The sequence below is a fragment of the Channa argus genome, chromosome 6 (genome assembly GCF_033026475.1).
Source record: "Channa argus isolate prfri chromosome 6, Channa argus male v1.0, whole genome shotgun sequence".
NCBI classification, from domain to species: Eukaryota; Metazoa; Chordata; class Actinopteri; order Anabantiformes; family Channidae; genus Channa; species Channa argus.
Genome location: NC_090202.1, coordinates 25,931,914 through 25,947,053, shown reverse-complemented (window position 1 = coordinate 25,947,053; position 15,140 = coordinate 25,931,914). Strand labels below are relative to the sequence as shown.

The 15,140-nt window shown below is 39.6% G+C and overlaps 1 protein-coding gene and 1 long non-coding RNA gene across 6 annotated transcripts; both read right to left on the bottom strand.

Annotated features, from left to right (window-relative positions):
* Positions 1-375: 375 nt before the first annotated feature.
* On the bottom strand, positions 376-4,450 carry LOC137129531 (uncharacterized). The gene is made up of 4 exons (XR_010914728.1): positions 4,137-4,450; positions 1,930-1,964; positions 639-692; positions 376-564 (listed from the first exon to the last, which is right to left on the bottom strand). It is a non-coding gene; the product is annotated as an uncharacterized lncRNA (long non-coding RNA).
* Positions 4,451-5,249: 799 nt separating this feature from the next.
* Positions 5,250-14,819, bottom strand: pld3 (phospholipase D family member 3). Of its 5 annotated transcripts, none has more exons than XM_067507927.1 (13): positions 14,675-14,809; positions 14,282-14,361; positions 13,555-13,627; positions 12,386-12,433; positions 11,982-12,139; positions 11,310-11,490; positions 11,046-11,163; positions 10,212-10,339; positions 8,975-9,172; positions 8,511-8,650; positions 8,183-8,348; positions 7,972-8,071; positions 5,250-7,174 (listed from the first exon to the last, which is right to left on the bottom strand). In XM_067507927.1, the coding sequence occupies exons 3-13, from the start codon at positions 13,573-13,575 to the stop codon at positions 6,987-6,989; spliced, it is 1,446 nt and encodes a 481-aa protein (XP_067364028.1). In that variant the 5' UTR covers positions 13,576-13,627; positions 14,282-14,361; positions 14,675-14,809; the 3' UTR covers positions 5,250-6,986. The 5 variants fall into 5 exon arrangements, with proteins under 5 accessions (XP_067364028.1, XP_067364029.1, XP_067364026.1 ...); XM_067507928.1 differs by having other exon boundaries at positions 14,690-14,705; XM_067507925.1 differs by lacking the exon at positions 14,282-14,361 and having other exon boundaries at positions 14,675-14,819.
* Positions 14,820-15,140: the final 321 nt, after the last annotated feature.

Here is a 15,140-nt window from a genome sequence, read left to right as displayed (position 1 = left end):
AATGTGTTTTGTGCTAATGGACAGATTCCAATTCTTTTCCTATTTTCTTCCTTCTTGCCACCATCCTATGTTTTATTGCTGTCAGTTTGTGTTTTACTTAAGCAGGATGATTATTTTTACCCTGCGTGTGCCGCTGCCAGCTTCGCCATGTGGGATTTGAGGGAGATTTTATGACGAGGCGTTCTTAGAGAGCTCCGTCTTGGACAAACAAGTTCTGGCTCTCCCCCTTTGGTGCTATAGAAAAAGAGACTCGTATGTCTTAAGGAGCTACAAAAGACTCTGTAGGCCTGATGAAACAGTTTTGGCATCAGCCCTTCGGAGCCATTAGCAGCCAATCAAGTTAATCTAATCACAGCGGAGAGAAGAGAGAGAGAGAAACTGAGCTGATTACATTCAGGGTCTTACAAGCAGAAACCTTTATTTCCTCCATCACAGACGTCACAGTTTCTCCTGCAGCTTTAACTGCTAACACAGGGAGGTCGTCACACACTGACGCCAAACGTTGTTTTATACAGTGGATCCTTTGCTCTTCTTCTCTGGGCTGTTGAGGCGTTTGTCCAAAACCTGAGGGAGAGCAGAAGGTGAAGCACCTCAGAAAACTTAACACACAATGTCACAAACTGAAACGTTGCACCTACCTCAAGAATTCATCTTTCACACTGCAGCGTTTGCACCGGGTCCCATCACAGCACCTTCAAATCACACACATGTTGGTTTTAATCACTTTAATCCCAAACTATAGCAGGTTACCAGACGGCAAACTTCATGAAAAAACAGAGGAATGTGCTTTTACAGTAACAGTTTTAAACCTTTGAACGTTTTAATGCATAAATACCTAAAACTGGTTGAATGGAACCAGATTTTTAAAAAAGGAGTCACTAACTAAAGTAGATGAGTCAACTTTACATTGTTGTGCCATATTTGGACGTCTAGGATTTTTAATTCATGTGAGATAAAGGGATGCGATGGAAATCGTGTGTGGGTTCTACAAACAAAGTTCCCCAGGAACATGTCAATGAAGCTCAACAGAAAGCAGGCGGTTCGTGCAGGAAGCCAAGCAGCTTCCCTGAGCTGAAGCTGCTCTGTAAAGAGCAACGGAAGCCAGTCAGGCAAGTGACTGTAGGCTCTCTCACTCTCACACACACACACACATTTAGGGTGGGCCACTTTCAGCCCCCCCCCCAAAAAAAAGAAATCGTCGTTTTTTTTGTTGGTTTGTTAAATTGTGGTTCCCTTTATCCAGTTTTAGGATTTGCATTAAGAATCCGATCATGTTTTCAGTTGTGTTTATGCAGAAACACACAAACGTTCGAGCACCACTTTAAATATTAACCGTATGGATAATATTTACTTCTACATCTCACGAGAGCTCCTCAAACTACAGTAACAAGTCAAAGCTTCCAATTATGTGGTGGAGTCCCGTTGTCCCCGGACCTCAGGCAGGTGCGAGGGGAAGCAGCCACGCTAAGGTACAGGACTCCACTGTTTACTGTCTGCACCCTCGTCACCACGTCTGTCCACTGACAGGACATCGTGGTAATTAAAGTGCAAAGAGCTCTGTGGGTCAGCTACATCCTGAGATTGTGATTTTGCCCTCGTCACGTGGAGCAGCTTCCCAGTCCATCATCATCCTCATTCTGCCCGATGGTGAACAATCGGGCAGAATGAGGATGATGATGGACTGGGAAGCTGCTTTGTGTTGAAAGGTGATGTTTCAATAACAGACTATTTCATCATTTTTTTTTTTTTCTCACTGTGAAAATCAACCTCAAGTCTCGGCACAAAACACTTTGATCTGTGGACGATCCACATCACCTCAAATGTGTCCGTCAATATTTTATTACATTTTGTGAAAGTTTTAGATGCACATTTTACTTTCGTCCGCACAGGGATAGATGTGAGTACACACAAAGGACAAACACACAGTACCTGGTACTTCAGTCCTTCCTGCACATCTCAGACATCTGTAAGAAGAGTCACACAAACACAAAGATATAATCTGTCACAAGGCTGTGAGTTAATGGGTCCCACAGTTTCACTGCAAACAAACCAAACCACTGCAGCATCAGTGCAGCTCCAGGCCGCAGCGACAAATGCAGATGCGCATAAACACAAATGCACTTTGTGTTTTTATATTTTTTATGCTTTATTTTGTTGTCATCTTTCCAAAGTCTCAGCTTTGAATGTGGATCCCACCTTTAGTTTTGTTGCTCACACAGATGACGCCTCCTTTCAGTTCAGTCTCTTACCTACATGCCCATTTTTACTTTTACTTTAAAACATTTCCTGCCATTTTTAATTTTAAGAATTACGTGTGTGTCAGTGATGACTTTGGTGGATTTGCTCAGTTCATTCACTTAGGTGAAAGTATCAATACAACATCCTGCAATTGAAATGTTTCTTCAATAACAGAACAAACTTTTTAGTACAAAAATACTTGAAGTACCATGAAGTACCATAAGACTTGAAGAGCCGTACTGGCCCATTTCGTATAGATGAATAAAACATATTGGATTTGAATAATTAAAGCATGAAGGTTTATTTATGGAGTTAATTTTAGCGGCTTAAGACATGTTATAACGATCATATGAATTGACTAATAATTATTTGAATTTCTTCATGTACTGGAGCTTGTGAATTTCACACCAGTGAGCAAACAAACCTCTTATGATTTAGTTTTATTTGATCAACCTGTGCACCTGAACGTTTGATGTTTATTGGATCAAAATCCACCAAATGCAGCTGTTGTGTAAAACTTAAAACCATCTCTGTCTCACACACGCACACACACTTTGTGGGTAATTGAACGTGTGGGGGCTGGATGGTTTTTGATGGTTAACAGAGACAGAAATAAACTGGGTTGGGCTCTGCTGCGTTCCATGACCACTGGCGATGCCAAAGAGTTGGAGATACCTCAGAGGGCGTGTGTGTGTGTGTGTGTGTGTGTGTTCAGGTTGAGCTCTATTTGTGAGCAGCCCAATATTCTCACATTTGGTCATTAATCACAGTGAACGATATGATGTTTAATGGATTGGACATTTTTGGGTTAAAACATTCACAGCACAGTCTGATTCTCACTCATAAATGCTTGTAATTTCCTCCTGAATCCCCAAGATGTGAAGTAAGTCATGAGAAGAGCTTCAGCGCTGTGTGAGCATGTCAGGTTAAAGCTGCACCAATGCTGCACACAAGTGTTAGAAACCTGCTACTGCAACAGCACAAAGGCTGATGAAAGACGGACTCTGCCAGGAAATGATGGGAGATGCTGTTCTGTTCTAACGGTTGGTTGTATTTGTGTCATCTGAGCCTAAATAATAACACAGTTAGTTATATATTTAATTTTTTACATTTTAATTGTAATATTATTTTTAATAATTATTTGATTGATGCCTTCACATTCTCCTCATCAGAAGCTTGTTTGTTAACCCCAAAAACAGAGGCCTTATAAAACGTTTTGTGACAAAGAGAAATATGAGTAGATTGTTTCAATGGATACAAAAAATGTGCAGCAAAACCAGTTTATAGACTATTTCATCAGTAAAATTCTTCATATAGTCAGTCTTCACCATCAGTTCTACATTTGTGCTATTTTACGCCACTGTGTTGTGGTCAATATCTTCTTATTTAAAAGAAAAAGTCATGTAATGTAAAGAAAAAGTAATTTAAAAACCTCTAATTGTTGCACAGTGACTTGTACAGTTGGTAAAACTCAAACTGCTTCTATTTCTTGACTGCAAACAGATGGACTCAGCACAAAGACGGTTGGCAGTGCAGAGGTCATCAATAATAATAATAAATAATATAGAATATAAAGAAAACCCTCCGTCAGAGTAACAGCGGTGACTAACAAACTGGGAAACTCTGAATGTCGCTTGGAGTCTGAGCCAAATCTCGGTGCCAACTGGACAGACAAACCCGTGTCTCCGTGTCTAATAAAAGCCTACTTGAGCTGGACTTTCAGCAGACATGTGTCAGCTGTGGGTTACACGCCCGTTATGGTCCAGGCTGCAGGACTTGTTGGACGTGTTGATCCTCATCAAACACGCAGCTGGAGAAAGTTTAAAACCTGACTTTCCTAAGTAGCAAACCTTGTTCTGTCTCTCTGCATTGTTTGATTTGGTCTCATAACCACATACCTTCATTGCCCCGATGTGGAGCTTCGCCTCGAAACTTTGCCGCCTCACCCACCGTCACCCAAAACTTTACGCACCAAAAAACAGCGGTTTTCTGCGCGCAGCGTGGTTCCTCCGTGGTTCCAGGTGGCAACAAACACGACTTTGTGAAAACTATTTAAAGTTTAAAAGCCAAAACCACCGCAAACAAACAAACAAACACACACAAAAAAACCCGGCCTCTCTGGTGTAACGGTCGCGGGCTGCTCGCCGCCATAGCGCGGTCCCGCTGGGCCCGGCGCCGTTCACGCTCCTCCTCCGCGCTGCTGTGCGCAGATGGAGGAAGGTATGGAGACGGGAGAAGCCCGGGAGCACAAAGACGAGCTCCACAGCACAGCAGGCGGACAGAGGCCGCCTCGGCTAATCACACTACTTACTTTTTGTGGATTTGAATGAGTTAGAAAACCATAAAGAACTGGTGAATGGATTTAACCATCTGCAGCATCCTAACCTCACCGGGTGCTGTAGATGACAGATATTTGATTTTCCATTACCTTTATTTACTATATATTGCATAGTTTTCATTTTTAAGAATTTGCCACATTGATTTCCTGGTGGTGTACTTTCAATACCTTATGTAAAATTAGGACTATATGTACTTGTACATCAGTAAAAAGGTACATAAAATGGTAATTCTACTTGTGCTGTAGGATCTGTGGACGTGTGGTGAAGTACAAATACTTCCACTATTACTTGAATACTGACTTTGTGCCCTTTTATGACGATGATGATCATTTCTGTCGACAACATTTTGCAGGCCTAATTTACAGTATACCAATATGCGAAACGTCATTAAAAAATGTAGTGATATTAGATCATACTGGCGGCTGCAGTTTGTGATGTTTGAACAGGGACAATGCACATGAATCAATATTTCTGTCACTATGCCAGTTTCAGCTGGTCAAGCTAATTGGCAACTGTAGTACTCTGTTGTTGAATTGTATTGCTTTACAACGTTTCTATTATTTTGTCCAACGCTACAATACAGCTCCCCAGGAGCAGAAACTGCAGCCTCCACAATGATAACAAAATGGATCAATACTTAGTTTAAACAAACTGAACAAGAAGTGAACATGATGACATGATGGAGCATTTATTGCAGCACTGTGTATATACACTGCATTAATAAACCTGCAACTGAGTGCATTTCCAACTATATGTATTTTTCAAATGATCTACTTGTTGAATCAGCTCTTGAAATGATCCTGGTTGGTTGCTGTGAGGCATCAGGTCAAAGTCATTTATTAAAAAAAAAGAAAAGTCAATCAACACATTTTGGACATAAGACCTTGACCTCAGCATTGTTTGTGGGACAGTTTGGACAGCACATAAAAGAAAGATTTGTTTTATTCGTGGAATTGTATTATATCTGGAGATAAAATGTTGATTAACAAGTAAGAAAATAAAAATGAAAACTACAAAGATTCTTAACTTTTCAGGTCGGTGTAGTTAAGGGAGTGTCACATCCTCAGTGTTTCTACAACCCTGGCTTTGTTCCTGCAAGTATCAGGTCATTTACACGACCACTGGTGTTCAATCAAACGCTATATGACAATGAACTGGCTTTCATAAGTCAAGATATGAATAATAAGAACTACCGTATTTAGCAGGGGGGTAAATTTGACTAATGTTAAAAGTCACACAGGTGCCCGATTTGGCTAAACCAGCTATAAGTGGGGTAATGTATAAACAATTCTTATTTCCTGAAGCACTGAATATTTATGTCATAAAGTATCTTAAGAACCCAAAAAAGAAATATTTCATTAACATTTATTTCGAGTACAAGTTTCTTACAAAAAAGGAGACAACAATGCACCGTACACAGCTGCACAGTTGCCTTCTACGAATGCTGCTACTTGTGTATCTGCTTCCCTTGAAAGTTACCATAACAACCACCTCTTCCCTAAATATTAGTTTCAATCAGTCCACACAGTGGAAAATAACCTGGATCATTCTCGGTTATTGCTGCTGCAAACATTTCATTCATATTATGCAACTGCTGACTAGTGTAACAAATAAAAACAGTCCTGTGGACTTTATTTTAAAAAGCATATTTACAGCACAAGTTGGTGCGTTAATTATTGCCACCAAATAAAATGGGTAACACATTAAAGATTGGTAGTAAAAGAATAAGAGTGGGGTAATTTCTAGGTATTAAGGGGGGGTTTGGTTATTTTAGTAATAAAAAGGTAATTGGGTGTTATAACTTTGTTATAACCAACTTCATGGGTTATTATGTCTAATACTTGTTGCACGTTTATTACTAAGATTACGATAATACTATTTTATTTATATTATTGACATAATACCCCTTTCGTCTTACCCACTACTACCTTGTTATTAATAAAATATGAACCATAACATTATTACTGAGGTATTAGCTCCTATTATCCTGTTACCTAGAAATTTATCTCTACACTGGATATTTCTGAAATTTGACCCCAGTGTTGCAGAGCTGTAAAGTGCTAACTTAAAACAATCAAGAAAACTGTACTTTTTCTCCCTGAGATAAGCTGAGATTTAAAAAAAGTCCCCATGAGGCGCAAGTTGTAGAAGAGTAATGCATTACGGTTGTAGTTTAGAAGCAGAAAGTGACCGCTGTACATGGGGGGAGTGGGCCTCCGGCGTGATACTGTCCGGACTGCAAAGCTGGCCACACTGAATCCTGGGCCAGCTTGCATAGGAACAGCAAGACAACGCATAGACACTGTGTTTAACACCCTTTGGCATCCTTATGCTGGGAGCACTGATGGCACATTATTCTGAAACTTGGCACTATACCCGATTTAGTGTTTGTAGTAGGGGCTAATGAGACTAACACAAGTGTTTGAGGTTTGAGTGTTGGGTGAGAGGAGTGGAGTATTCAGAGCTCCAGTCCCTCTCGAACACAGCCTTCAGCTGTGATTGGACGGTTGGCTCCAGGGACAGCGACTCCGTCTGGTTGACAACCATTGCGGAGCCAGCGGTTCTCACAAAGTAGTCACCTGACCAGTTGGACGTACCTGAGGACCAAAAGACACATTCATGACTTTGTCCTGTAAGAAAAGGCTGATTGGACAGAGGAGAAGTACTGGTGTGTACTATCGCCCTTCTAGAGTCCGTTTTATTCATCTTACATTTAAACGTTATATAATGCAGAAATTAAAGAGAGATAGGCTGAGAAACCGAGCTGATAATTCGAATGGGAAACTATTAGACAATATCTTATTTATCATTAAAAAAAGTTTTAAAAGCTCAGTTTTTTATATTTCCAGTAATTTACAGATTTGTACTGAAAAAAAGTACAAAAATTATTTTAATTATTTATTTTTACACGGCAGTTACCTTTTTTATTGCTTCATTTCTGTACATGTTTTTGTGTAGTTAAATAATAAAACTAATTTCTTACAACCATTAGATGGTCTATTATTATAAAACCAGTGATTATCGCAGACCACTACACGCACGTGAAGTGAGAACGGGTTAAAAGACAAAAGGTTAATGCAGAGAAAACCTGCGTAAATTAACTTCGAAATGAAAATGTTTACATGCAACTTTTGTACGGTTCTGATTATGTGCTTAAACAAAAATATAGTTAAGATAAAATGAGTCACTTATTAAGATACTGATAAGATTTACGGGAAGTAGAAAGATGCATGTGAGCTTTTGTGCGACTTCCTCATTAATGTTACAGTATGAGTGAAAACACTTTGTGTGCATCAAAGTTTGATGCATGAAACGAGCTACTCAAACGCTACTTAATAACAACAATGCAGTGTTGAGGTGTGTTTCATATGTTGCAGTGTGGACACAGTCTTACCTATGTAAGCTATCTTGTCAGTGACCATGTATTTGTTGTGGTTGACTCTAGCAAAGGGAATTTCCTTCTGTTTCGGGGTGGCAGGCACCACAAACAGCCTCTAGATGGGGACATAAGTGGTCATCAGATCACTGTTATTGCAACAGGTCATGCATCATGATATGCTCATCCTCCTTTCTCAGTGGCAGACACATGTCCATGTGCTACATACCACCTGGATGTCCAGTTTGCTCTTGGGGTCATAAACTGAGGCCAGAGACTTCAGAAAGGAAAACATGACCGGCTGGGTGCTGGCCCAGCAGCTGATCAGCATGCGCACTTTGACCCGCCTCTCATAGGCCACTCGCCTCAGCTGGGTGTCGATGTCTGCCCAGTACCTGCAGAGTGAGCCACATGCTGAGTATGAGGATGTATGACCATCACACTAACTGTGCGACTGTGGCATATTTCGATATTGCAGTCATTGTCATTGAAAGAAAATGCTCTCGTTAATTCTAGATATTTTTATGTTACAGATAGATTAGGAAAAAACAACGCACTTTTTAGGATGCGAAAACTCCATGGTGGGCAGGTAGTTCATGACTGCGATGTATATGTAGCTCCGGGCATCGTCCATCACACTGAGGATGGACTGAATGTCGGGAGTCCTGCCGCTTGCACAGAAGGACGGAGGGGAACTCTGAGAGAGAGGGAGAGAAACAGATTTCATTTTTCAGTAAACCATAGTTGGATTGGAGCTACCGGTCATTAGAAGTACACAGCAGATATAAGAAGATACAGAGAGAACATCAATTATGCCTCAAGCTCGGAAAAACCTGCTCCATATGCAGTGAATTAAAAATCTACGTCATTTTGAAAATGACAATAAATAACACCGGGGTTTCAGTCTGAACTAACATTGACAACAAGATGATTTTTAGGATACACTTAGACTTTTGTTTATATTCTGAATTAAGAAAAAAAAAACTGAGGGAAATCTTTCATCCCCCCGTCCGTGTCTCACCGACAGGTAGACGCTGGATGGTGTGTTGTTGAGTTGCAGCTGAAGAGGTGTGTTCTCGTTGTAGAGGGTGGAGAAGCTGGCGGGCCACGGTGATGGGATTGACTGACTCTCCCCCAGGAACCAATAGGCTTCAAAGATCTTACCCAGGTCTGCGGCTAAGCAACTGCAGTTGTAGACCACAGCGCCAAGCTCCTTCACCTACAGACCAACAGCAGATCAGTAACTCAGTCCCTCATTGTGACTTTACATCTGTTCCCGTCCCTTTAGTAGTAGTATATTTGTAGCGATTTTAAAGTTCCTTTATGGTTTGCCCACAGAAAGACAGGATGTTGGCAATGACAACTCAAAAAATGACCACTAAATATCTAACTGAGATGTGTTTGGATTTATTGATGACTGTCGCTGCATGAAAACATATTTAAGAGACAATTTCAGCATGCTGTGACATCGAAAGCTCGAACCCACACAAGAACTTCCTCTTGGAAGCCAAAGGCATATGGTTCTGCTTAGATCAGGCAGCAGACCTCATAGTCAGCAGATATTGGCTGGGATATTTTAGGGGTTGCAATCATAAAGTTACCGTATTTAACTTTTTCAAAACGTATCTTATTGTGAAGTGATGCTTTCAAAGCCTGTGAAATCAGAATTGCTAATTTATGCTTGATTAGTAATTTTTCCAGATTCTTATTTATTGCTGTTTGATACTGACTAATACTAGAAAGACTTTGAAGAGTGTAGCGGAGCATAGCAGATGGCAGGAAAGCACAGCAGAGCAGAGTGGACTGATTTCAACTCTTGCTATTATGCTATTGATAACTTAACTTTCATACGGTAGGTTCAAGTCGTTTGATAGTTAAAAAACAAATCTACATGTCATTTCTCGTTCAATTTTTCCCATAACTAAAGGTTAAAACACTAATAGTGTGAAATTATTGACCCATTTAACAAATTTACATTGGGACCAAGCTACATGCCATAAGCCATAATAACTACATTTTGTAACATATAAAACAGAAATCCCTCCTTTAAAAACAAATGTTTCTGTTTGTGCCATTGCTATATTGCATTTTTTTACTTTGTTATTTTCATGTTGTACTGTGATAAATGAGCCTGACTGGAGTTGATTAAGATGCCTAATTTAATTCCCTTTTGCAGCAGTTACAGCTTTGAGACTACTTTGGCAAGTGTCCAACTTTGAACACCTGGATTTAAGGTGTGTGTGTGTGTGTGTATGCACCTGTGTGAGTGATCTCCAGTCCATGTTGGCACTCCCAATGTAAATGTGTTTCTTGTCCACAATCCAGAACTTGGTGTGAAGGACACCTGAGGTGAGTTCTCTCATGTTAACTGTCCTTATATCAGCTCCTGAAAAACACACACACACACACACACACACACACACACACACACACGAATAACAAAAGCTATGACTGTCAAAAGGAATTAATTACAATGTCAAAACAGAGACCAGAAACATTACTCCTGAATTAATTAGACCCGAATACAATATAGTAGAGAATCCAAAGTCATTCATTTTAGTATTTTGTTTTTAAGCAGAATAATATCTAAAACATTTTACATTATATTTACATTTAGTCATTTAGCAGACGCTTTTATCCAAAGCAACTTACAAGTGACGTACAAGGCAGCAAGAATCTAAGTCAAGGAGAAGACATCAAAGTGAAGTGCTATCAGAAAAGTGTTTGCATTTCATGAGATGCAAGTGCGAGAAAGAACAGAAAGGACGTTTTTTTTTTTTTTTTTTTTTTTAGATAGAATAGATTTAAGTGCATAGGAAGGTGCGGACGTGTTCTCGCCCCTAATGCCAAAGAATTCCAAATATCCCAGAGTTTCTCACAAACACACCAGCTAAAATGTTAAATAACTCCCAATTCAGTGCAAATAATTTGGACATATGTAATTGACGAATGGCCTAACTATGATTTAAATACAGCTGATATTTGCATCTTTCCAATTATGGGTTAGGGTTGAACATGCTAGTATGAAAACAATATTTTCACAGGAATTAAGACAAAGGTTAGCTCATTCGTTAGGAATCAGTAAAAGCCACCTGAGTCACTGAGCAGTTGGAGGTTGTCTTGTGGCTGTGTCTCCTGTGGTGTGTTGACTGCAATGCGAACAGACAACTTCCCTGAAAGTTGAGTAAGTTTCTTCAGAATGGTCTCCCCCTGAGGAAACATTAAGACCACGATTCAAGCATAGAATGTTACTTAGACAAAGAAATAAACGTGTTAAAAACATGTCAACATTAAGATTAGGGGAACATTAAAAATAGTTTAATGTTATCAGTCAGCCATTCACTGCTACAGCTGACCTGTAAGGCTGTCGGCTCGTGAGTGCCTGTGTCTTTGTTTGTGAGCGTCCAGTAGAAAGAGGCGATGTCCAGACTGCTCCGAGCCTCGGCCATCAGATTGAGCCAAGCCTGGAAGATGGAGGGGTGGGTGGTGGTGGAGTTAAACTCCAGCCCTTCAGGTATGCTCTCTACCAGGACAATACTGAAAGAGGACAGAGAGGAAATGCACTGATGATAATGATTATTATCTGTACTCCTGATTCTGTCTGCGAAGGCTGAAAATCATCCAACCAAGTCCATATACTGACTGAAAATTATTGGGAAAGTTCTGTATATATACACAAGATATTACAGCACAGAAAAGCCTAAAATACATTTGGTCATTTAGAAACTGCCAAGTTTCCCTTTGAAATGTCGTCTGTCCCACTCAGGAGGCCAAGCTGTCCTTGAGTCTCTTGATTTAAATACTCAAACCCTGGTATGTAACCCAAGTGCTTTTTGGCTTCCTTTTAGCTAAATATATTCATGCATTCAAATACAAGCTGCAGAAGCATATGTAAAGTAGGAACTCTGATGTAAAGTAGGAACTCAGTAGTACTTCACAGCTTCTTTCATGACAGCTGGTAATAAAGAACCAAATGTGACACACTTAGAAATATCAAATATGCGGCATAACAACATGCGTGCGCTTACTTGCAGGGGTCTGAGCACGACTTGCCCTGGGGCAGACGGAGGTTGCTGGAAGGGGCATTAGGGGATGAGGAAACTCTCGGTGTCAGGAGGTTGTAGAGGGCCATGGAGACCAGCAGAACAGTGGCCACCGTGACCAGAATGATTACACTCTTGGAATACTGGAAAATGGGGAGAACAATCTGGGTAAACTGTCTGTGACCCATGTTGACTGAATCATCTTTAATTCAAAAATATGTGAGAGAAATTCTTATTTAACTTCAGCGTTGCTACTTAATAAATCTAACAACACCATGGCATTAAGAATGCAGTGAATATAGTTAGGTCTCCAGCAAATTAATAAAAATCCACATATTGTTATAGTTATGAAAACTAGATATTGTGTGTCTGTTTGCGCTGTATGGTACCAGCTGTGTTTTCCTGTTGTCTTGTTTCCTCCACTCCATGTCCACAAGCTGAAAACATCACAGGAGAGTGTTAAACATGATCATTTAAAAACTTTCCTCCCAAATTCAAGTATTAACCTCTAAGAAGACACAAATGCTGCCATTAGGGAAATAAAAGAGAAGCAAAACAAGTTATTTTAAAGCAACACTGAGAGGAATTACAGCGAGTGGAAAGTTGTCAGCATTGATCACTACTGAAGTTTTTACGATCAGGTTAAAACAGTTTGACATACACCACAATTGAGTTTTGGCAATCAAAACCATCTACTACATAATTATGTGACAGTAAGTGTAAGACTTGTTCTTTCGCTTCCTCTGATTATTTGTCCAATCCCATGACTTCCTGTTTGCTCTTTTGTTACTGCATGTGTCCATCAATTTACAGAAATGCAGTTACCTTGGACAATGTCGATTTCATTTTAACAGATTAAATGTGGGTAGATGATAAAAATAAGAAAAGGAGCGGGTTGAGGATACAGTGTGGATGGAACGCTATTGTTTTATACATTGAGGCGTCGCCTGTGACGGAAATGAGGAAATCCTCAAATTACCCTAAAAATTGCTCAGCGAACTAAAAATATTCATATAAAACTAAGTATTTTCTCTACTTCAGGTGGATAGACAAACCAATAACTCCCTTAAACTACAAGAACAAAAGTCAAAGTCTTTATATGATGGACATTATTCTTAACTAGACTTTTCCTCTCTGTAAATCTATTTTAGTCATTTATTAATATTGTTTTATAATGTACAACATGATCATACAAATTCCCCTTGAACTGTCCAATCAATAGCTCTCAAGAGCTTTAATATTTCTGTTAATGTATTGGAAATAACATTTAACACAATCTCATCATAGCTTTGTTAAATTAGTTTCCCATTACTTCTTTGTGTGTTTTTATTTAAATATGACTGTTACTTAAATATGACAGATCATTGAGGCTGCAACTAATGACCACAATCATAATCCGAATAAGTCCATGTTTGGTATTTTCACATGATTTTCAAATGCACTAAGCAAATAAACAGAACAATTAAAAGTTAAAATGACCGAGATGGATAAATCCTCTTTATAAATCAAACGGATGTTTTCACTAAACCATTAAAATGAAAAAAACAGCTCTCTGTACCTGCTTGTAAGTCGTGTCCATCTTATGTTCACAGACAAAATGGCATCTGATTTGATAGATGATAGACACAGCTCTGAGACCAAACAGAGGAACAAAACATGCAATGTCACACCATGTCATCACATTTCTGTGGCACAAGACCACATAAAAGACTTTCACATACTTTTGAGTTTTTCTTTAAGTAAGCTGCACGGTAATGAAACAACATGGAACCATTGTCTCTCCTTTACACACACACAGCTCTAGTTAACTTGTACAGACTTAACGAGGAGAAGGTTCTAGATGTTTTCCACGTACAGAGAATAACCTGCAAAGGTCATATGTACGATAAAGACACACATCGCTGCTGCAGGCAAACTCTGGATTTAAATGATGTTTAAATCAAACAGTCAACTGGAATCTGAGGTCTCATGATTTATGAAATATGGACTTTAAGGAGAGAGAGGAAGTGTAAAATCCTACTCACGGACAGCAGTCGTGTGTATCTCTTCTCAGAGAAACAGGTTTACTAAATGAAGGAAGCGTGCAGCTTTCCTTTAAAGCTATTTCAAAGAAACCAAAACTATTTCCTGTTAGAAACATCCCTATGCTCAGTGAGCAAAACATGGAGGTTTGCGATATGATCCCTTATCTTGTGTACAACATTTAAACAAGTATATTATGAAAACCTTTGGCTTTTTCAACATATTGTGTGTGGTTTCTTTCATAAATTTACATAAACACTTACGCTTGTTGTACTGAAATTGAGTCTGAAATAATTGGTCACAACTAATAGCAGGATACAGAGAAGGGTTGTGGAGACTCATTCTGCAGAGGAACATAAAGAGACAACTAAGAGACGAACAATTTGGTTGCAATTCTAAGACTAAAAACATAAATGATTATGCAAATCACCCTCCGATGATAGGGTTATCTTTTGTTTTCAACAATACAATATTTCCTGTAGCCCACTTTGTCTGCTCGGTAAACTGAGCAGACAGGAGTAGCTGACTGTGCAAAACCACCAAAACAAGCCACTTTTAGCTTTGTAGACCTGCCAACGCACCCGCGTTTCCATGTCTCTACGTTAACTAAAATACACAGACGACAGTCTCGACACCAATTCTTTCTACACAATTACCTCTAATGTCCTTACTTCACTGTGAAATCCACAAAGGAGCAAAAAACGCTTCATTCAAGTCGCACTTAAAACAGACTTTAGCTTTCAGGACAGTACAGAGGAGTCATGTGATCCATCTCTGGCGAACAGCCAATTACAGAGGACCTGACACGTGACGTAAGTAGATGCTTTGTACAGTAAGTGCAGCTGCCACATCCCACCACAAGATGGCGGTGGAGAGCCGTAGCTCTGACCATGGAGACACCTGATAAAAACGCTGATGTTTTGTCTTCCATTACCTTAAACCGAATCGATACTTTATTCTAGTCCTTTATTCTACTATTAACCATAACTTAGCCTAATCGCAGCCGTAACCTGCAGCACGTAGAGGGGGTCCTAAAGGAAACACTGTCCGAACGGGAGTGAATCACTTTCTGATAGGGAAACAAACTTCATCATAACACCTACAATAACTAACGTTACACAA

What these genes read in the sequence shown, in the direction of transcription:
- pld3 (XM_067507924.1), bottom strand. Translation starts at nt 14,160, where the DNA reads ATGTTTTGCTCACTGAGCATAGGGATGTTTCTAACAGGAAATAGTTTT. An exon ending in ACAACAGGAAAACACAGCTG is followed by an intron (nt 12,140 to 12,385) that starts GTACCATACAGC and finishes CCCATTTTCCAG; the next exon opens with TATTCCAAGAGTGTAATCAT. An exon ending in TGACAAGATAGCTTACATAG is followed by an intron (nt 7,175 to 7,971) that starts GTAAGACTGTGT and finishes TTTGGTCCTCAG; the next exon opens with GTACGTCCAACTGGTCAGGT.